This window comes from Electrona antarctica (genome assembly GCF_951216825.1).
Source record: "Electrona antarctica genome assembly, chromosome: 8".
In the NCBI taxonomy this organism is placed as follows: domain Eukaryota; kingdom Metazoa; phylum Chordata; class Actinopteri; order Myctophiformes; family Myctophidae; genus Electrona; species Electrona antarctica.
In genome coordinates, this window is record NC_136789.1 from 35827820 (window position 1) to 35850847 (window position 23028).

The window sequence follows — 23028 nt, forward strand, 5'->3', positions numbered from 1 at the left end:
AACCTGATCAGCTGTGGTCTGACGTAATGTCAGTGACCATAGTAACCATGCTCATTTATTTGGGTCCCACGTACAGGTACACACACGTACAGGTACACACATACATAGACACAAACATAGATACAGACAAAGCTGGTTGTTGGAGTGGTTTGCACCACTCAAAAAGTATTTATCATGAAACATGCGTAAGCTAAGAACGTAACAGTGGAATATCTATATAATTAAACTATACATATAAACTATACATATATACTATCTATTATACAATTGAAAACATGTACACAACCCAATACCCAAAGTCACCAGCTACTACGCCACTGACACGCTGGGTGCCGAAGCCGAAGCAGGAGCAACACACACTGCAACAACACACTAAGACGTCACAGACTTACCCTCCGCGTCGATCCACGGCTATCTCCTCATGTCGTGCCGCACGCCCACACTCAACACCACCCGCGTAAAAATTGTCATTGCACTGCCACTAAAGCCGCCTCCCGTCCAGACTCACAAACAATATCAATATCAATAATAAACACAAACACGCCACAAGCACCGACACCCCCGCCTAATTTGTTGCCACGTCTATGAAAACAAGCACAGAAAAAATGCCATTCAACACGCTACTTACACACACTACCACTCGCTTACAATACGCGGACCTGGCAACACTACATTCCCTCTCCCATTTGCTCAAAGCCCACCACGTGACCCACACACACATACCCCGAGCCTTAGAAAAGACATGGCTCTGCACATACCAAAAGAAGAAGAAGAATTACACACCGCACACACTGACTCTAACTTGGACAGTTCTAATCATGCAAACACGACCGCGTCCACACCTGGCGTGCTACAAGCGGGACGACCCGAGGCGCATATATGGATACGAACAACAACACCAACAACACACGCACACGCGCGCGCTGCAACAACAAACAGCTACGTACAGTGTGTGTGTGTGCGTGCGTGCGCGGGGGGGGATTTAGGATCGCCGCGCGATGCAGCGCAAATTGCACTACACTACACAGGGCTCGACAGTGCGACTACGTACTCGCATTTGCGACTTAAAATATCACCGTGCAAGTTGTACAATTCACTTTGTAGCACCGGCGCGACTACATAATCCGATCTTTAAAGCTAAAAGTTGCGCAGTTTACATCCAAAAGAATGTGTCACTCTCTCGGTTCTGCACCGCAGCTGGAGAAGTATAGCACTGTCGAAGGCAGCGCAACTAATCCCCCCCCCCCCCCCCCCCCCCAGCGAGGGAGGAGAGAGAAGAGAGCGAGAGAGAGAGAGTGGCAGTGGCAGCCAGCAGCGATGTAAGATGAGCCTGTGCATTTTTTCTTACGCATAGGCAATCAAGTCAAGACCATTAATTAATGACAGCTGTGTAGGGGTGACGATTGCGTGATGCTTATATGTACAGGATTCTATAGGTCACCACTTTTGGTGTGACACACACACGGCTCCTGTCTCGGTTTACAATGCGTTGTCAAGATTTTGGAGAAGACTGATAGTTCATCCTTTAGTAATTAGGCTGTGGAAGTATTCACACTAGGCTACTTTTGAATTTATTGGGATTGGCAATTTGGGGAAAGGAGGAGGAGGAGGTGATCAAGCTCCACAAGACCACATTGGTGGCTCAAGGCTGCATTTATTTTCCTTTTTTTTCCTCTCGAGGGTGCATGGGATGATGTGACCCCCTCCAGCAGGCTAGGGAGCCCCGCTCACGTTAGCGGAAAATGACCGCGGGGTGCGGGTTGCCAGGTTTTTGTATAAGTAAAGTATTCAAAACAAAACAAATTAAATTACAAAACATATATATATAATAATATATTTGAATTTACGTCATATTTTGCGGAATTTTGACCTAATTTCTCTGTTCATTGTCAATGGCAAATATTGAGACGTGTGGGGACTAAAGCTGTATATAGGATAGGAGGGCCCTCAAACACATTATTTCAGAACTTTTCATCGTGCTCCTAAAATAATTTGCGTGCTACTTGGAAAAATGCTAAGCGTCGAGCCCTGCTCACACACACACTACAACACGCTTAAAACTCGCGGACCTGGCAACACTGCATCCTTTTTTCCCATTGCCTACTGTTGCTAATTTGTTGCCACGTCTATGAAAACAAGCACAGAAAAAATCTACACCTGGCGTGGAACAAACGGGACGAACCGAGGCGCATATATGGATAAGAACAACACCAACAACACTACACGCACACGCGCGCACGCGCTGCAACACAAAACAGCTGCATACAACGCGTGTCACTGTGGACTTCTGTATCTGTGGACTTCTGTATCGCAACGCGGGGCAACGCAACTCTGGGATGAGCGGGCCGAAGGCCCGCGAAATTCTAGTGCTATACATATGTACTATGACTACATGAATGCAATTCTAGTGCTGTCTACATAACATAACATAACACACACGCACACGCAAAACGCATTCCAATGATCATTGGTCTTTGTGTTTTTCTTCTAGTCGCTCAAGGAGAAAACCAGGAGGCCTTCTGAGGTATGATGTTTTACCCTTACAACCAATCCCTGAATACCTATACGTCATTAATCCCTCCCACCACAGAGCCTGGCCAATCCCTGAATGCCTATACATCATTAAACCCTCCCACCACAGAGCCTGGACAATCCCTGAATACCTATACGTCATTAAGCCCTCCCACCACAGAGCCTGGACAATCCCTGAATACCTATACGTCATTAAGCCCTCCCACCACAGAGCCTGGCCAATCGCTTAACGCCCGTGTGATGTCATTGAGATCAAATTGATCAATTGTTTCTGCGGCTGGAGTTATTTTAAACACAGTTTTCATGTTTAGTTTTATTTAGAGGGAGAGTTGGCTGTGTGAGGTTCCTATAACTGACAGGGACATGTAGTTTTATTTAGTGGGGGAGTTGGCTGTACCAGGTTCCTATAGCTGACAGTGACATGTAGTTTTATTTAGAGGGAGAGTTGGCTGTACCAGGTTCCTATAGCTGACAGGGACATGTAGTTTTATTTAGAGGGAGAGTTGGCTGTACCAGCAGGTTCCTATAGCTGACAGGGACATGTAGTTTTATTTAGAGGGAGAGTTGGCTGTACCAGCAGGTTCCTATAGCTGACAGTAGGTGCGTTTCCATAAAGCCGTTTCTTTGCGCATTAAGGCTCTTGCGCAAAATCTCCTGGATGGAAACACATCAACATGCGAATAAGTCTCCATTTTTCGCAAAAACACTTTTTCGCTTGGAGGTTGCGGATTTAGGCTTTTTCGAAAAAAGGGAAATGCGCAAATAGTGTATGGAAACACTTGCGGAAAAGGTTTTTAATTAGAAAGCATTGAACTCGCATTATATCGCTTTTGAACAGTTGGAAAATAAAATAAAACAACGATGGGGAGGCAGTGGAGTGAACAGTGCATGGGATGGTGGACAGAGAGGAAGAGGGAGTGTCGGAGTGATGTTGTGGATACATATAAGGTCCCAATTTACTACTACCCGATCCGTCCGATTAATAATTGTGTAGCGTGTTCAAAGATCCCATATGAAGTCTGAATCCTCCCGAGTTGATCGGGGCGCTCCGATCATTTTGATATCTGGATCGCTACTGTATGGATGCAAGACACACACACACACACACACACATGCACACACACATGCACACACACACACACACACACACACACACACACACACACACACACACACACACACGTGGACTACGAGTAGTGTAGTAGACTAAACTTTTATATAACCTAGCTGCCTGGGTCCCTACTCCCTGCAGGCTATTCGATTTCAATCCATGCATATGCTTCATCTATTCTTATTTATTTAATATTTATATTCATTGCATAAGATAAGCAACCTAAACGTGTAGGCTATAGGCTATATAGCCGATGAAACAAGTTATTCACAACTGTTTGCAGCTGCAATCAATCAATTTACAGTATAAACGACCAGTATGCTCCAATCGAGTCCCGTGACATATAGGCTACATGTGCCCCGAATATATTAAGACAAGCATTACACAACAAATCGTTCTTTGTACGTTCTTTGACTGTAGGTGTCGTCAATACTGTGAAAGCAGCAGACGGTCGGTCAGCCGCTGACCAGGGATCAGATTACAGCGCAGTATATGGGGTCCCGTCCGTTAAACTGAGATACATACAGCATACAGCATACATACAGCGCATCAAATCAATGGTGTGAACATCGATTAGGACTACTTTACATGAGCCTCACTTTACTGGCAAAACAGTGCAACCTACTGCACATTTCATGAACTTATTGCATATGCGCATTTTATCAGTTTAATGGAAACACCGACAATTCGCTTTTATTTTTTCGACTTAATGAACATACGCTTCCTTTTTTCGCAAAGGCTTAATGGAACCGCACCTAGTGACATGTAGTTTTATTTAGAGGGAGAGTTGGCTGTACCAGCAGGTTCCTATAGCTGACAGGGACATGTAGTTTTATTTAGAGGGAGAGTTGGCTGTGCCAGCAGGTTCCTATAGCTGACAGGGACATGTAGTTTTATTTAGAGGGAGTTGGCTGTGCCAGCAGGTTCCTATAGCTGACAGGGACATGTAGTTTTATTTAGAGGGAGAGTTGGCTGTGCCAGCAGGTTCCTATAGCTGACAGGGACATGTAGTTTTATTTAGAGGGAGAGTTGGCTGTACCAGCAGGTTCCTATAGCTGACAGGGACATGTAGTTTTATTTAGAGGGAGAGTTTGCTGTGCCAGCAGGTTCCTATAGCTGACAGGGACATGTAGTTTTATTTAGAGGGAGAGTTGGCTGTGTGAGGTTCCTATAGCTGACAGGGACATGTAGTTGTATTTAGAGGGAGAGTTGGCTGTACCAGGTTCCTATAGCTGACAGGGACATGTAGTTGTATTTAGAGGGAGAGTTGGCTGTACCAGGTTCCTATAGCTGACAGGGACATGTAGTTGTATTTAGAAGGAGAGTTGGCTGTGTGAGGTTCCTATAGCTCAGGGGTTCTCAACCCGTGGGTCGCGACCCCTCGGGGGGTCGCCAAATCATTTTAGGGGGTCCCCAAATTATTTAAAAAAAAAAAAAAAAAAAAAAAGATTTATTTTTAAATTTTATTTTCACTTTTTTTCAAAAATAGCAGACCTACAAGCCCTATGAGCTTGTAGATCTGCTATTTTTCAATAGCTAAATTATAACAATGCTTAAAACACCAAAAGGGGTTTCCGCCCAAAATGGTTTAAGGTTATTGTAGCAGTCAATTTATATTGGGGGTCGGGAGGGGGCGGGGCGGGGGTCCCGAGACATTGCCAAAGCATTTCCGGGGGTCCCCGGCCAAAAACGTTGAGAACCCCTGCTATAGCTGACAGGGACATGTAGTTGTATTTAGAGGGAGAGTTGGCTGTGTGAGGTTCCTATAGCTGACAGGGACATGTAGTTTTATTTAGAGGGAGAGTTGGCTGTGCCAGCAGGTTCCTATAGCTGACAGGGACATGTAGTTTTATTTAGAGGGAGAGTTGGCTGTACCAGGTTCCTATAGCTGACAGGGACATGTAGTTTTATTTAGAGGGAGAGTTGGCTGTGCCAGCAGGTTCCTATAGCTGACAGGGACATGTAGTTTTATTTAGAGGGAGAGTTGGCTGTACCAGGTTCCTATAGCTGACAGGGACATGTAGTTTTATTTAGAGGGAGAGTTGGCTGTGCCAGCAGGTTCCTATAGCTGACAGGGACATGTAGTTTTATTTAGAGGGAGAGTTGGCTGTGCCAGCAGGTTCCTATAGCTGACGGGGACATGTAGTTTTATTTAGAGGGAGAGTTGGCTGTGCCAGCAGGTTCCTATAGCTGACGGGGACATGTAGTTTTATTTAGAGGGAGAGTTGGCTGTGCCAGCAGGTTCCTATAGCTGACAGGGACATGTAGTTTTATTTAGAGGGAGAGTTGGCTGTGTGAGGTTCCTATAGCTGACAGGGACATGTAGTTGTATTTAGAGGGAGAGTTGGCTGTACCAGGTTCCTATAGCTGACAGGGACATGTAGTTTTATTTAGAGGGAGAATTGGCTGTGCCAGCAGGTTCCAACCTGACAGAGACATGTAGTTTTATTTAGAGGGAACTTTCCTCTGTGTAGGGAAAGTTTTTGAGCGTGCTCAATCTAACCAAAAATAAAACATCTGGGATGGTATCATACATCATTAACACCTAGAGCGCCCGGGGTTATTTAATCCATTAAATCAGAGGTTATTTAATCCATTAAATCAGAGGTTATTTAATCCATTAAATCAGAGCCCAGCGATTTATAGCAGCGGAGCACATTTAGCGACGGACCGGATGTTCTCCCGGATGTGGCTGAAGCAGCTAGATGTAGCCAAAACACTCTAGAGGCGATCGACAACAACGGGAGGTATGATTAATTCTACCGCGACTAGCGACGGGACCGCGGTGGGCCGTCTAACACATAACCTTTGCTTAGAATTGGACGGAATGATTTAGATCAAGAGTTATTCACGTTTTAAGATTTTCGGTGACGTCCCACCGGAAATCGGAAATCGAATGTTTCACAACAGACGCTCCCAGCCTGTGGAGATGTGTAGATGCGATCGGTTTTGATGTCAATAATCCGTCCTTTTCCTTCAGGGTCCAGTAGCAGTCACAGAGGAACTGCACGTCATTACGTTCGTCACCCAACTGAACAAGGACGGCCTAAAGATCGACATACAGGTGAAGTCCAGCAGTGACTACATTAACCATGATGCATTGTGTTGTAGTCCTCCAGTCTACCGGTGGTAGTGGTGTTAACCATGATGCATTGTGTTGTAGTCCTCCAGTCTACCAGCAGTGACTACATTAACCATGATGCATTGTGTTGTAGTCCTCCAGTCTACCAGCAGTGACTACATTAACCATGATGCATTGTGTTGTAGTCCTCCAGTCTGCCGGTGGTAGTGGTGTCCAGCAGTAATCAGGTTCCTGCAGCCTGGGCCTCCGTCCTCTGGTACAACATGATGGACCCTGAACAGGTACACACGCACGCACGCACGCACGCACGCACGCATGCACGCATTTCAGGACTTGTCGCTGTGTGTTTTGTGGTATTTCAGGACCTGTCTCTGTGTGTTTTGTGGTATTTCAGGACCTGTCGCTGTGTGTTTTGTGGTATTTCAGGACCTGTCGCTGTGTGTTTTGTGGTATTTCAGGACCTGTCTCTGTGTGTTTTGTGGTATTTCAGGACCTGTCTCTGTGTGTTTTGTGGTATTTCAGGACCTGTCTCTGTGTGTTTTGTGGTATTTCAGGACCTGTCTCTGTGTGTTTTGTGGTATTTCAGGACCTGTCGCTGTGTGTTTTGTGGTATTTCAGGACCTGTCTCTGTGTGTTTTGTGGTATTTCAGGACCTGTCTCTGTGTGTTTTGTGGTATTTCAGGACCTGTCTCTGTGTGTTTTGTGGTATTTCAGGACCTGTCTCTGTGTGTTTTGTGGTATTTCAGGACCTGTCGCTGTGTGTTTTGTGGTATTTCAGGACCTGTCGCTGTGTGTTTTGTGGTATTTCAGGACCTGTCGCTGTGTGTTTTGTGGTATTTCAGGACCTGTCGCTGTGTGTTTTGTGGTATTTCAGGACCTGTCCCTGTTCGTCAGGCCTCCTCCAGTGCCATGGCAGGTCCTGTCAGATGTGTTGAGCTGGCAGTTCAAATCCATCAGCGGACGAGGACTGGACGACCTGCAACTGAACGCCATCAGAGACAAACTGACTGGTCTGTCTGTCTGTCTGTCTGTCTGTCTGTCTGTCTGTCTGTCTGTCTGTGATGTGAGATTTTTCAGTGACACAGGTAAACACATAGCATGCAGAGACAGTGTAGTGCGGTGGTTTTCAACCCTTTTCACATCAAGGCCCATTATGTATTGTCTCCACCAGGCCGAAGGCATGGGGAGAGAGTATGTTTTATTGTCTCCACCAGGCCGAAGGCATGGGGAGAGAGTATGTTTAGTTGTCTCCACCAGGCCGAAGGCATGGGGAGAGAGTATGTTTTATTGTCTCCACCAGGCTGAAGGCATGGGGAGAGAGTATGTTTTATTGTCTCCACCAGGCCGAAGGCGTGGGGAGAGAGTATGTTTTATTGTCTCCACCAGGCCGAAGGCATGGGGAGAGAGTATGTTTTATTGTCTCCACCAGGCCGAAGGCATGGGGAGAGAGTATGTTTAGTTGTCTCCACCAGGCCGAAGGCATGGGGAGAGAGTATGTTTTATTGTCTCCACCAGGCCGAAGGCATGGGGAGAGAGTATGTTTTATTGTCTCCACCAGGCCGAAGGCGTGGGGAGAGAGTATGTTTAGTTGTCTCCACCAGGCCGAAGGCATGGGGAGAGAGTATGTTTTGTTGTCTCCACCAGGCCGAAGGCATGGGGAGAGAGTATGTTTTATTGTCTCCACCAGGCCGAAGGCATGGGGAGAGAGTATGTTTTATTGTCTCCACCATGAAGGCATGGGGAGAGAGTATGTTTTATTGTCTCCACCAGGCTGAAGGCGTGGGGAGAGAGTATGTTTTATTGTCTCCACCATGAAGGCATGGGGAGAGAGTATGTTTTATTGTCTCCACCAGGCTGAAGGCGTGGGGAGAGAGTATGTTTTATTGTCTCCACCAGGCTGAAGGCATGGGGAGAGAGTATGTTTTATTGTCTCCACCAGGCTGAAGGCATGGGGAGAGAGTATGTTTTATTGTCTCCACCAGGCTGAAGGCGTGGGGAGAGAGTATGTTTTATTGTCTCCACCAGGCTGAAGGCATGGGGAGAGAGTATGTTTTATTGTCTCCACCAGGCTGAAGGCATGGGGAGAGAGTATGTTTTATTGTCTCCACCAGGCTGAAGGCATGGGGAGAGAGTATGTTTTATTGTCTCCACCAGGCCGAAGGCGTGGGGAGAGAGAGTATATTTTGCACCCCGTCCGTCCATCTGTGTGTCCGTCCGTGTGTGTGTGTCCGTGTGTGTGTGTCCGTCCGTCTGTCTGTTACCAGCTAATCTCCAGCACCGTTAACCAGATGCCAAATTTTGCACACACACTCCCTGGATGCCAACGACGAACCTCTGCCCCAAATTTTCCAGAACGGCCTGTTATAGCGCCACCAGGAGGCAGACCTTTGTAATTACTCCTCCATATTTTGTCCAAAATTCCCGCAAATCGTTACACAGTATCCCTATAGTCATGTGTTCAAGAAAGATCTGTCCGATATTTCATATTCCATCCTGATTGGCTAACATTGGCTTTCCAAGGATTGGCCCGTTTTCAACAAAAAAGCCTCAAATCATGAACGCAGCGTGCAATTTACATGAAATCTTTCACAGACGTTCCTACTAGGCTGAGGAATATATCCCACCCTTTTCACATTATAGCACCACCCCTCGTTGAGGGGGACCACCTGGAACCCACACACATGTACACACATGTACACACACACATGTACACACATGTACACCCATATACACACACGTACACACACATACACACACGTACACACATGTACACACATTTACACACATGTACACACATGTACACACACGCTGCTATTGGACTAGTTGTGCTGTTGCTATAGCAACCGGACAGTGATGTTTGTTTACATTCCTACAGACGACCCTGATGACATCATCACCTGGGGCCGCTTCTGCAATAAGGTGGGCGTGAATACATATAGGAGCATTCTACACGCACGCACGCACGCACGCACGCACGCACGCACTCTCGCATATGGGTTAATATAACTTGTTAAACTATACATTTGTTCATTCATGTTTTTGTCTAGAATGAGGGTGTGTGGTTTTGGCTGAACGGAATCCTGGAGTTGATCAAAACGTACCTCCTAGACCTCTGGGATGCAGGGTGAGATGAGACTGTTATTATTATTACCTCCTAGACCTCTGGGATGCAGGGTGAGATGAGACTGTTATTATATTATTATTAGTTTAATAGTTTATTAGTATTTTTATTAGTATTTTTTTACCTTACAAAAACATTTCATATTCGGAAAAAAAGTGTAGACTGAAGCCTAGCTTAATACGTCTACCCTTTTGTTAATTAAAACTAATATGTATACACCTTTTCTAAGTATTCAAACACATCGATCAGTTCATGCAGCTCGAGTCAACAATCACAATCATGGGAGTTGTATTCTCTGGGTGGTTTCAGGTGCATCATGGGAGTTGTATTCTATGGGTGGTTTCAGGTGCATCATGGGAGTTGTATTCTATGGGTGGTTTCAGGTGCATCATGGGAGTTGTATTCTCTGGGTGGTTTCAGGTGCATCATGGGAGTTGTATTCTATGGGTGGTTTCAGGTGCATCATGGGAGTTTTATTCTATGGGTGGTTTCAGGTGCATCATGGGAGTTGGTGGTTTCAGGTGCATCATGGGAGTTGTATTCTCTGGGTGGTTTCAGGTACATCATGGGGTTTGTGAGTAAAGGCGCGGCCGGGGCTCTGTTGATGGACAAGCCAAACGGGACGTTTCTGCTTCGCTTCAGTGACTCCGCCAGAGACGGCGCCGTTACCTTCAGCTGGGTGGAACGCCTCGGCCTCAACAGAGGTACTGAAGTACATGACATAACAACCACACCAAGGGCTCTAATGCAGTACTGTCACCTCATAAACACATGACATAACAACCACACCAAGGGCTCTAATGAAGTACTGTCACCTCATAAACACATGACATAACAACCACACCAAGGGCTCTAATGAAGTACTGTCACCTCATAAACACATGACATAACAACCACACCAAGGGGTCTAATGAAGTACTGTCACCTCATAAACACATGACATAACAACCACACCAAGGGGTCTAATGAAGTACTGTCACCTCATAAACACATGACATAACAACCACACCAAGGGGTCTAATGAAGTACTGTCACCTCATAAACACATGACATAACAACCACACCAAGGGGTCTAATGAAGTACTGTCACCTCATAAACACATGACATAACAACCACACCAAGGGCTCTAATGAAGTACTGTCACCTCATAAACACATGACATAACAACCACACCAAGGGGTCTAATGAAGTACTGTCACCTCATAAACACATGACATAACAACCACACCAAGGGCTCTAATGAAGTACTGTCACCTAATAAACACATGACATAACAACCACACCAAGGGCTCTAATGAAGTACTGTCACCTCATAAACACATGCCATAACCACACCAAGGGCTCTAATGAAGTACTGTCACCTCATAAACACATGACATAACAACCACACCAAGGGCTCTAATGAAGTACTGTCACCTCATAGACACATGACATAACAACCACACCAAGGGCTCTAATGAAATACTGTCACCTCATAAACACATGACATAACAACCTCACCAAGGGCTCTAATGAAGTACTGTCACCTCATAAACACATGACATAACAACCACACCAAGGCCTCTAATGAAGTACTGTCACCTCATAAACACATGACATAACAACCACACCAAGAGGTCTAATGAAGTACTGTCACCTCATAAACACATGCCATAACAACCACACCAAGGGCTCTAATGAAGTACTGTCACCTCATAAACACATGACATAACAACCACACCAGGGGGTCTAATGAAGTACTGTCACCTCATAAACACATGACATAACAACCACACCAAGGGCTCTAATGAAGTACTGTCACCTCATAAACACATGACATAACAACCTCACCAAGGGCTCTAATGAAGTACTGTCACCTCATAAACACATGACATAACAACCTCACCAAGGGCTCTAATGAAGTACTGTCACCTCATAAACACATGACATAACAACCACACCAAGGGCTCTAATGAAATACTGTCACCTCATAAACACATGACATAACAACCACACCAAGGGCTCTAATGAAGTACTGTCACCTCATAAACACATGACATAACAACCACACCAAGGGCTCTAATGAAGTACTGTCACCTCATAAACACATGACATAACAACCACACCAAGGCCTCTAATGAAGTACTGTCACCTCATAAACACATGACATAACAACCACACCAAGAGGTCTAATGAAGTACTGTCACCTCATAAACACATGACATAACAACCACACCAAGGGCTCTAATGAAGTACTGTCACCTCATAAACACATGACATAACAACCACACCAGGGGGTCTAATGAAATACTGTCACCTCATAAACACATGACATAACAACCACACCAAGGGCTCTAATGAAGTACTGTCACCTCATAAACACATGACATAACAACCACACCAAGGGCTCTAATGAAGTACTGTCACCTCATGAACACATGACATAACAACCACACCAAGGGCTCTAATGAAGTACTGTCACCTCATAAACACATGACATAACAACCTCACCAAGGGCTCTAATGAAGTACTGTCACCTCATAAACACATGACATAACAACCACACCAAGGGCTCTAATGAAGTACTGTCACCTCATAAACACATGACATAACAACCACACCAAGGGCTCTAATGGAGTACTGTCACCTCATAGACACATGACATAACAACCACACCAAGGGGTCTAATGAAGTACTGTCACCTCATAAACACATGACATAACAACCACACCAAGGGCTATAATGAAGTACTGTCACCTAATAAACACATGACATAACAACCTCACCAAGGGCTCTAATGAAGTACTGTCACCTCATAAACACATGACATAACAACCACACCAGGGGGTCTAATGAAGTACTGTCACCTCATAAACACATGACATAACAACCACACCAAGGGCTCTAATGAAGTACTGTCACCTCATAAACACATGACATAACAACCACACCAGGGGGTCTAATGAAGTACTGTCACTTCATAAACACATGACATAACAACCACACCAAGGGCTCTAATGAAGTACTGTCACCTCATAAACACATGACATAACAACCACACCAAGGGCTCTAATGAAGTACTGTCACCTCATAAACACATGACATAACAACCACACCAAGGGCTCTAATGAAGTACTGTCACCTCATAAACACATGACATAACAACCACACCAAGGGCTCTAATGAAGTACTGTCACCTCATAAACACATGACATAACAACCACACCAAGGGCTCTAATGAAGTACTGTCACCTCATAAACACATGACATAACAACCACACCAAGGGCTCTAATGAAGTACTGTCACCTCATAAACACATGACATAACAACCACACCAAGGGCTCTAATGAAGTACTGTCACCTCATAAACACAACACAACCTCACCAAGGGCTCTAATGAAGTACTGTCACCTCATAAACACAACACAACCTCACCAAGGGCTCTAATTAAGTACTGTCACCTCATAAACACAAAACAACCTCACCAAGGGCTCTAATGAAGCCGTTACCTTCAGCTGGGTGGAACGGCTCGGCCTCAACAGAGGTACTGAAGTACATGAAACGCGGTGAAGGAGGTGACCACCAGTGGTTTGTAAACAACAGAGAGATGTATGCGTGGCGCAACGCGACGTCATTAGTTGTTTCCACTAAAACGCCCTACCAACAGTCCTTAAGACATGTGAACCCCCTACCAACAGTCCTTAAGACATGTGAACCCCCTACCAACAGTCCTTAAGACATGTGAACCCCCTACCAACAGTCCTTAAGACATGTGAACCCCCTACCAACAGTCCTTAAGACATGTGAACCCCCTACCAACAGTCCTTAAGACATGTGAACCCCCTACCAACAGTCCTTAAGACATGTGAACCCCCTACCAACAGTCCTTAAGACATGTGAACCCCCTACCAACAGTCCTTAAGACATGTGAACCCCCTACCAACAGTCCTTAAGACATGGGAACCCCCTACCAACAGTCCTTAAGACATGTGAACGCCCTACCAACAGTCCTTAAGACATGTGAACCCCCTACCAACAGTCCTTAAGACATGTGAACGCCCTACCAACAGTCCTTAAGACATGTGAACCCCCTACCAACAGTCCTTAAGACATGTGAACGCCCTACCAACAGTCCTTAAGACATGTGAACCCCCTACCAACAGTCCTTAAGACATGTGAACCCCCTACCAACAGTCCTTAAGACATGTGAACGCCCTACCAACAGTCCTTAAGACATGTGAACCCCCTACCAACAGTCCTTAAGACATGTGAACCCCCTACCAACAGTCCTTAAGACATGTGAACCCCCTACCAACAGTCCTTAAGACATGTGAACGCCCTACCAACAGTCCTTAAGACATCTGAATTTCTCAAATCTGATCTTTTGGCCCGACCGTTCACACTGCTTTTGCAAGGATTGGATCTGTGTGTGTGTGTGTGTGTGTGTGTGTGTGTGTGTGTGTGTGTGTGTGTGTGTGTGTGTGTGTGTGTGTGTGTGTGTGTGTGTGTGTGTGTTCAGACTGGCATCCGGATCCAGCCTGAATCAGATCTCCCGTCTGTGCCACATCCAGATTGGAATCCGAAATGTTCTGCAACCTTATATGCAGTTTGTAAGGCAATGTTGTACTTCTGTTTATGGGCACATCAATACATATTCCGAATATGTGTGTGTGTGTGTGTGTGTGTGTGTGTGTGTGTGTGTGTGTGTGTGTGTGTGTGTGTGTGTGTGTGTGTGTGTGTGTGTGTGTGTGTGTGTGTGTGTGTGCGCGCGTGTGCGTGCGTGCATGTGTGCGTGCGTGCGTGCGTACAGGCTTGGTGCGTGCGGTGAAGCCGTACACCAGGAAGGAGCTGACGGGGGTCTCCATGTCAGACGAGGTTTACAACTACAAGTTCCAGCAGGGCTCTGAAGCCCCGGCCAACCCTCTGCTCTACCTCTACCCAGGCATCCCCAAAGACCAGGCCTTCTCACGCTTCAAGACAGGTACGGTACCCAGACCTCCCTAAAGACCAGGCCTTCTCTCGCTTCAAGACAGGTACGGTACCCAGACCTCCCTAAAGACCAGGCCTTCTCTCGCTTCAAGACAGGTACGGTACCCAGACCTCCCCAAAGACCAGGCCTTCTCTCGCTTCAAGACAGGTACGGTACCCAGACCTCCCCAAAGACCAGGCCTTCTCACGCTTCAAGACAGGTACGGTACCCAGACCTCCCCAAAGACCAGGCCTTCTCACGCTTCAAGACAGGTACAGTACCCAGACCTCCTTAAAGACCAGGCCTTCTCACGCTTCAAGACAGGTACGGTACCCAGACCTCCCCAAAGACCAGGCCTTCTCACGCTTCAAGACAGGTACAGTACCCAGACCTCCTTAAAGACCAGGCCTTCTCTCGCTTCAAGACAGGTACGGTACCCAGACCTCCTTAAAGACCAGGCCTTCTCACGCTTCAAGACAGGTACTGTACCCAGACCTCCTTAAAGACCAGGCCTTCTCATGCTTCAAGACAGGTACGGTACCCAGACCTCCTTAAAGACCAGGCCTTCTCACGCTTCAAGACAGGTACGGTACCCAGACCTCCTTAAAGACCAGGCCTTCTCTCGCTTCAAGACAGGTACGGTACCCAGACCTCCTTAAAGACCAGGCCTTCTCTCGCTTCAAGACAGGTACGGTACCCAGACCTCCTTAAAGACCAGGCCTTCTCTCGCTTCAAGACAGGTACGGTACCCAGACCTCCCCAAAGACCAGGCCTTCTCACGCTTCAAGACAGGTACGGTACCCAGACCTCCTTAAAGACCAGGCCTTCTCACGCTTCAAGACAGGTACGGTACCCAGACCTCCTTAAAGACCAGGCCTTCTCTCGCTTCAAGACAGGTACGGTACCCAGACCTCCCCAAAGACCAGGCCTTCTCACGCTTCAAGACAGGTACGGTACCCAGACCTCCTTAAAGACCAGGCCTTCTCACGCTTCAAGACAGGTACGGTAGCCTATACTTCACTACTCATTATTCATTCCTATACGTTTTAAAAGGGAATAATGATCCTTCATTATATGTTTCACTCTTACCTTCATCACATATCCACTTGAATAATGTCTGTTTAAAATGGTAAAACGTTTCATTTCATCTGGACTTTAAACGGTGAAAAGTTTAAATTTAGTCTGGACCAATAGGAATGTGTGTTTCATGTTTCGTGATATCTGGACCAATAGGAATGTGTGTTTCATGTTTCATGACATCTGGACCAATAGGAATGTGTTTCATGTTTCTTTCTGCAGAAGCTCCGCCTCCGCCAGTGAACGACGGCTACGTCAGCAGAACGCCCTGTCACATGTCCTTGTAAGTGACATCACAGTGACATCATCAAAATTATGACGTAATGACTATCTAACTAGCTTAACTTTGGGCCCTAGGTTCAATGTTTGTTTGTAGGGCCGCTAGTCCCTCCTATATACAGGTTCAATGTTTGTTTGTAGGGCCGCTAGTCCCTCCTATATACAGGTTTAATGTTTGTTTGTAGGGCCGCTAGTCCCTCCTATATACAGGTTTAATGTTTGTTTGTAGGGCTGCTAGTCCCTCCTATAGACAGGTTCAATGTTTGTTTGAAGGGCCGCTAGTCCCTCCTATATACAGGTTCAATGTTTGTAGGGCCACTAGTCCCTCCTATATACAGGTTCAATGTTTGTAGGGCCGCTAGTCCCTCCTATAGACAGGTTCAATGTTTGTTTGTAGGGCCGCTAGTCCCTCCTATAGACAGGTTCAATGTTTGTTTGTAGGGCCGCTAGTCCCTCCTATAGACAGGTTCAATGTTTGTAGGGCCGCTAGTCCCTCCTATAGACAGGTTCAATGTTTGTTTGTAGGGCCGCTAGTCCCTCCTATAGACAGGTTTAATGTTTGTTTGTAGGGCCGCTAGTCCCTCCTATAGACAGGTTTAATGTTTGTTTGTAGGGCCGCTAGTCCCTCCTATAGACAGGTTTAATGTTTGTTTGTAGGGCCGCTAGTCCCTCCTATAGACAGGTTCAATGTTTGTTTGTAGGGCCGCTAGTCCCTCCTATAGACAGGTTCAATGTTTGTTTGTAGGGCCGCTAGTCCCTCCTATAGACAGGTTCAATGTTTGTAGGGCCGCTAGTCCCTCCTATAGACAGGTTCAATATTTGTTTGTAGGGCCGCTAGTCCCTCCTATAGACAGGTTCAATGTTTGTTTGTAGGGCCGCTAGTCCCTCCTATAGACAGGTTCAATGTTTGTTTGTAGGGCCGCTAGTCCCTCCTATAGACAGGTTCAATGTTTGTTTGAAGGGCCGCTAGTCCCTCCTATAGACAGGTTTAATGTTTGTTTGTAGGGCCGCTAGTCCCTCCTATATACAGGTTTAATGTTTGTTTGTAGGGCCGCTAGTCCCTCCTATAGACAGGTTTAATGTTTGTTTGTAGGGCCGCTAGTCCCTCCTATATACAGGTTTAATGTTTGTAGGGCTGCTAGTCCCTCCTATAGACAGGTTTAATGTTTGTAGGGCTGCTAGTCCCTCCTATATACAGGTTTAATGTTTGTAGGGCCGCTAGTCCCTCCTATAGACAGGTTTAATGTTTGTTTGTAGGGCCGCTAGTCCCTCCTATAGACAGGTTTAATGTTTGTTTGTAGGGCCGCTAGTCCCTCCTATATACAGGTTTAATGTTTGTTTGTAGGGCCGCTAGTCCCTCCTATAGACAGGTTTAATGTTTGTAGGGCCGCTAGTCCCTCCTATAGACAGGTTTAATGTTTGTTTGTAGGGCCGCTAGTCCCTCCTATAGACAGGTTTAATGTTTGTTTGTAGGGCCGCTAGTCCCTCCTATAGACAGGTTTAATGTTTGTTTGTAGGGCCGCTAGTCCCTCCTATAGACAGGTTTAATGTTTGTTTGTAGGGCCGCTAGTCTCTCCTATATACAGGTTTAATGTTTGTTTGTAGGGCCGCTAGTCCCTCCTATATACAGGTTTAATGTTTGTTTGTAGGGCCGCTAGTCCCTCCTATATACAGGTTTAATGTTTGTAGGGCCGCTAGTCCCTCCTATAGACAGGTTTAATGTTTGTAGGGCCGCTAGTCCCTCCTATATACAGGTTTAATGTTTGTTTGTAGGGCCGCTAGTCCCTCCTATAGACAGGTTTAATGTTTGTTTGTAGGGCCGCTAGTCCCTCCTATAGACAGGTTTAATGTTTGTAGGGCCGCTAGTCCCTCCTATATACAGGTTTAATGTTTGTAGGGCCGCTAGTCCCTCCTATAGACAGGTTTAATGTTTGTAGGGCCGCTAGTCCCTCCTATATACAGGTTTAATGTTTGTAGGGCCGCTAGTCCCTCCTATATACAGGTTTAATGTTTGTTTGTAGGGCCGCTAGTCCCTCCTATAGACAGGTTTAATGTTTGTTTGTAGGGCCGCTAGTCCCTCCTATATACAGGTTTAATGTTTGTTTGTAGGGCCGGTAGTCCCTCCTATATACAGGTTTAATGTTTGTAGGGCCGCTAGTCCCTCCTATATACAGGTTTAATGTTTGTTTGTAGGGCCGCTAGTCCCTCCTATAGACAGGTTTAATGTTTGTTTGTAGGGCCGCTAGTCCCTCCTATATACAGGTTTAATGTTTGTAGGGCCGCTAGTCCCTCCTATATACAGGTTTAATGTTTGTTTGTAGGGCCGCTAGTCCCTCCTATAGACAGGTTTAATGTTTGTAGGGCCGCTAGTCCCTCCTATATACAGGTTTAATGTTTGTAGGGCCGCTAGTCCCTCCTATATACAGGTTTAATGTTTGTTTGTAGGGCCGCTAGTCCCTCCTGGTTCAATGTTTGTTTGTAGGGCCGCTAGTCCCTCCTATATACAGGTTTAATGTTTGTAGGGCCGCTAGTCCCTCCTATATACAGGTTTAATGTTTGTTTGTAGGACCGCTAGTCCCTCCTATATACAGGTTTAATGTTTGTTTATAGGGCCGCTAGTCCCTCCTATAGACAGGTTTAATGTTTGTAGGGCCGCTAGTCCCTCCTATATACAGGTTTAATGTTTGTAGGGCCGCTAGTCCCTCCTATATACAGGTTTAATGTTTGTAGGGCCGCTAGTCCCTCCTATATAATGTTTGTAGGGCCGCTAGTCTCTCCTATATACAGGTTTAATGTTTGTTTGTAGGGCCGCTAGTCCCTCCTATATACAGGTTTAATGTTTGTAGGGCCGCTAGTCCCTCCTATAGACAGGTTTAATGTTTGTAGGGCCGCTAGTCCCTCCTATAGACAGGTTTAATGTTTGTAGGGCCGCTAGTCCCTCCTATATACAGGTTTAATGTTTGTAGGGCCGCTAGTCTCTCCTATAGACAGGTTTAATGTTTGTTTGTAGGGCCGCTAGTCCCTCCTATATACAGGTTTAATGTTTGTTTGTAGGGCCGCTAGTCCCTCCTATAGACAGGTTTAATGTTTGTAGGGCCGATAGTCCCTCCTATATACAGGTTTAATGTTTGTTTGTAGGGCCGCTAGTCCCTCCTATATACAGGTTTAATGTTTGGTTTTAGTTCAATGTTTGTTTTAAAAACTCCATTGACAATGAAGGGAAAATGTACGTCATAATGACCCTCATTATGTCATATTGTCTCTTTATTGTTAATGGCGTTTAATGTTTGTGTTTGTTTTACATCACCATTACATCACCTAATCAACATATGAGTTAGCCCCTCACTTCACACGGGTGTGATTGTTTTGTATGAAAGGTGCTATATGAATAAAGTTTATTCTGTCTTCCACAGTGATCCAACACCTCCACCTTCTCCACCTCAACAGGACACCACCCCTCCTCTGCCTGAAGACATGGTACGTTCCACCACCCATTTTGACCTGGGAACGATTCTACAAATGTCTTCTAGATCCTGACAGTTTTCTGAAACCCCATGTTTCTGTTATTATCATTCTAGATTTGGACTTCTACTACTGACAGCCTGCCTGTTCTGAGTGAAGACCTTCTGCTGCAGCACCTCTAGCCTGTTCTGAGTGAAGACCTTCTGCTGCACCTATAGCCTCTTCTGGGTGAAGACCTTCTGCTGCAGCACCTCTAGCCTGTTCTGAGTGAAGACCTTCTGCTGCAGCACCTCTAGCCTGTTCTGAGTGAAGACCTTCTGCTGCAGCACCTCTAGCCTGTTCTGAGTGAAGACCTTCTGCTGCAGCACCTATAGCCTGTTCTGAGTGAAGACCTTCTGCTGCAGCACCTATATATATATATATATATATATATATATATGGGGTATATAGGCTATACCCCACATGTACATATGTGACTAGATTTGATCGAAGGACTGCCATTGGATTTTTTTGAATTTTCGTTTTTTCATGTCATATGAAAGCAGGGAATCATAGCTTCAAATTGACATATTGGTTGTTCAGTTTGACCCACCAGTTTTGGAGATATGGCTTATAGAAAAATGTCTTGCAGGAGTAGTGGAAAAAAGACCAAGCAGAGAAAATGTACTTCTAAGCTTTAGTTCAGTGATCTGTGACTTTAGGGGGCGCTGTTTTCCCTTCATTTCTCCATTAGTCAACCAGCAGTGTTGCCATGTCTGCTTATTATAATTAGTTGGCCTTGTTTCTAAAGAAAAATAATGTGGTCACATATATACATATATATACACATGGGGTGGGTGCGTTCAATACTACCCTACAACGCACTGCGTTGTAGGGTAGTATTGTCAAGTTTATCCCTTGAGTGGCCTCGTTATATTAGTAAGAGCCAACCCAGCTTATATGTTGTAACTTCGTTTGTGTCGTTTTTGTGTAGATGGTGGTGGGGTCATTTATACAGTAAATACTCTGTGTTGTTAAAAGAACAGAAATCCTTTTATCAACAGTATCTCAGGGATGTAGATAATAATAAAGATAATTGGGGGGTAAATGTGTTTATACTAAGGGCGGGAACCCCTTTTGGTGTTTTAAACATTATGTTATAATTTAGCTATTGAAAAATAGCAGATCTACAAGCTTGTAGATCTGCTATTTTAGAAAAATCGTGAAATTGTGGCGCAAATTTCGTAATATATTTTTTCAGAACAAACATTTTTAACTCAAATCTTTGCTTCTGGGGGGGAGGTAGGTCCCTGGAACAACATATTTTCAGATGGGGGGGGGGGGGGTCGGAGGCCAATTACATATAATCTTTGGGGTCCTTAACATGAAATATTGAGCACCACTGATACAGAAACAGGGTATTTCAGAAAACTGTCAGGATTTAGAAGACATTTTTTTTAAATTTCGAGATGCATGGAGTATCCTATGACAGACAGGGCAGGAAGAGGCGATCTTTTAGCACGGATGTATTTTTGTTACGATGTGACTAGACGGGGGATTACGCGTTTGCTGTTTTTTATAATGTGTTATATGTACGCTTAAAATGCTCTGAATACAACAATAATGATACGTTTATGCAGTCGCTATATCTGTGAATTAATAGTATGTGTTTTGTTTTTCTTTTCTGTTTTCAGTTACTAGCTAATGTCACTAACTCTGAATAACTTGTGTTATTGTTGGCTGAAGAGCAATCAGTTGATACTATTCTCCATATGCAGACCGCGGCCATCTTACCATATAAGTTAATGGCAAGGTGCTACCTAGGTGCAACTTCCATTAGCAGCCCATTCATCCAAACAGAAAAGTACTATCTGATTGTATTAAACAACGTCACCAACCAACACTCACCAACATTGCAGCTGTACGGAAAGCTTGAATTATCCTCTTTCTATCCTCAAAGTGTTTGTTTCATTAAAATCCACCGTAGACATGTTGTTATGAGCTACTTTGTGTCCTTGCAGATGATTATTTTTCTAAGTGCTGGAGTTTGGAAGCGCTCGTTAGACATCACTCAACTGCCCAGCTGTACCACCTGTTTATAATGAGCACATAATGCAGGAGGCAGCAGGACGTTGCTTTACTGATAACGAGTGCTTCCAAACTCTGATGGAAACATGGCCGCCGTCTGTAGATGGTCTATAAGAGTACCACAGACGAATAACAGTCTAAGTCCACACTATTGATCCATAATGTATAAATGATAGATAAGGGTTCAGGACAACGAGGCCTTTTCGTGGAGGGGTCAGTCTGAAATTTGGACTTAGACTGTTTTTCGTCTGTGGTACTCAAAAGACAAGTCAGAACATGGCATATCAGGCTGTATTGTACACGTTTAGGTACAAGTGTGTGATAGAAAATAAAATGGCCAAAATGAAGTGATTGTTTGCGAGCATTATTGCAACGTTGAGGAAGTGTGTGGTTTGAGTAATATAACGGTGTGTGTTTATTTTCTGTAATATTTATTATAATTATATTATGTTCTATAACAAGAACAAAAAGGGACGCTTTTCCAATGAGTTACCTGTCATGGCTATTTGTTCACTATTGTGAGGTTTATTGTAATAAGCACGTTTCAACTGTGATTTACTCTGTAACGGTAGATGGTAAGAACTCGTTTTTTTATTATAATACTATACATTCAAGTCTATATTTTGATACATATCATGGGCACCAAGTCATATCAAAACAATGTCCTTGGATGTGTTTTTTATCAAAACTGTTTCTTCATAAAAGGTTTTTGAGATACATGCATGAATAGACAAGGTACTGGTAAGACTATGTAAACATGGTATATATCAAAATGTGCGTTAGAATGTCTAATTGTATCCGGAAAAAAATTGAGTTTCTATCATGTTCCAAGTCAGAGCTATAGGCAGTTTTAGATGGATTGGTCAGATTGGTCATGACTGACCATGCTATTTATAGATGGCAAAATATCTACAGTGGTACATGTGAGAAACTTTTTTTTTATTTTTTTAATTGAACTAGACAACTCACCGTTTAAAATGAGATATTGCATGGGTATGTATGCACAAGTTATTTGGAAAATAACTTGTTAAAACTTCAAACGGGCATAACTTTTTTTGTTGTCCTATACCCAGTGTAAATGCAGGCTCTTTTAAATGGCTTCCAAAACAAAAACTAAACATTTTATCAACTCAGTTAATTTTTTCCCTGGAAGCAGACAAGTCAAGCTTTCTCTGAAGGTCTTTCGTTGTCACACTTTTTTTTTTTTAAACAATATGTTTATTGGTTTTTTTCATACATGTACACAACATGGTGATGCTGTAATATAGGAGTGGAAAGGATCAATATAGCAGCCCAAAAGACAAAAACAGAATATAGAACAAGACAAAAATGACAACAACAAAAACA

The 23028-nt window shown here is 44.6% G+C and overlaps 1 protein-coding gene across 1 annotated transcript in view; it reads left to right on the top strand.

Annotated features, from left to right (window-relative positions):
• LOC306927742 (signal transducer and activator of transcription 1-alpha/beta-like) overlaps positions 1–19913 on the top strand; it is a 33751-nt gene extending 13838 nt beyond the window's left edge. Inside the window, exons 13-23 of the mRNA XM_079507584.1 lie at positions 2492–2524; positions 6624–6707; positions 6911–7006; positions 7600–7735; positions 9601–9644; positions 9773–9849; positions 10405–10550; positions 14638–14808; positions 16096–16156; positions 19566–19629; positions 19731–19913. Coding sequence (XP_079363710.1) covers positions 2492–2524; positions 6624–6707; positions 6911–7006; positions 7600–7735; positions 9601–9644; positions 9773–9849; positions 10405–10550; positions 14638–14808; positions 16096–16156; positions 19566–19629; positions 19731–19796 — 978 coding nt within the window. The 3' untranslated portion in view covers positions 19797–19913. The remainder of the gene's footprint in view (positions 1–2491; positions 2525–6623; positions 6708–6910; positions 7007–7599; positions 7736–9600; positions 9645–9772; positions 9850–10404; positions 10551–14637; positions 14809–16095; positions 16157–19565; positions 19630–19730) is intronic.
• Positions 19914–23028: the final 3115 nt, after the last annotated feature.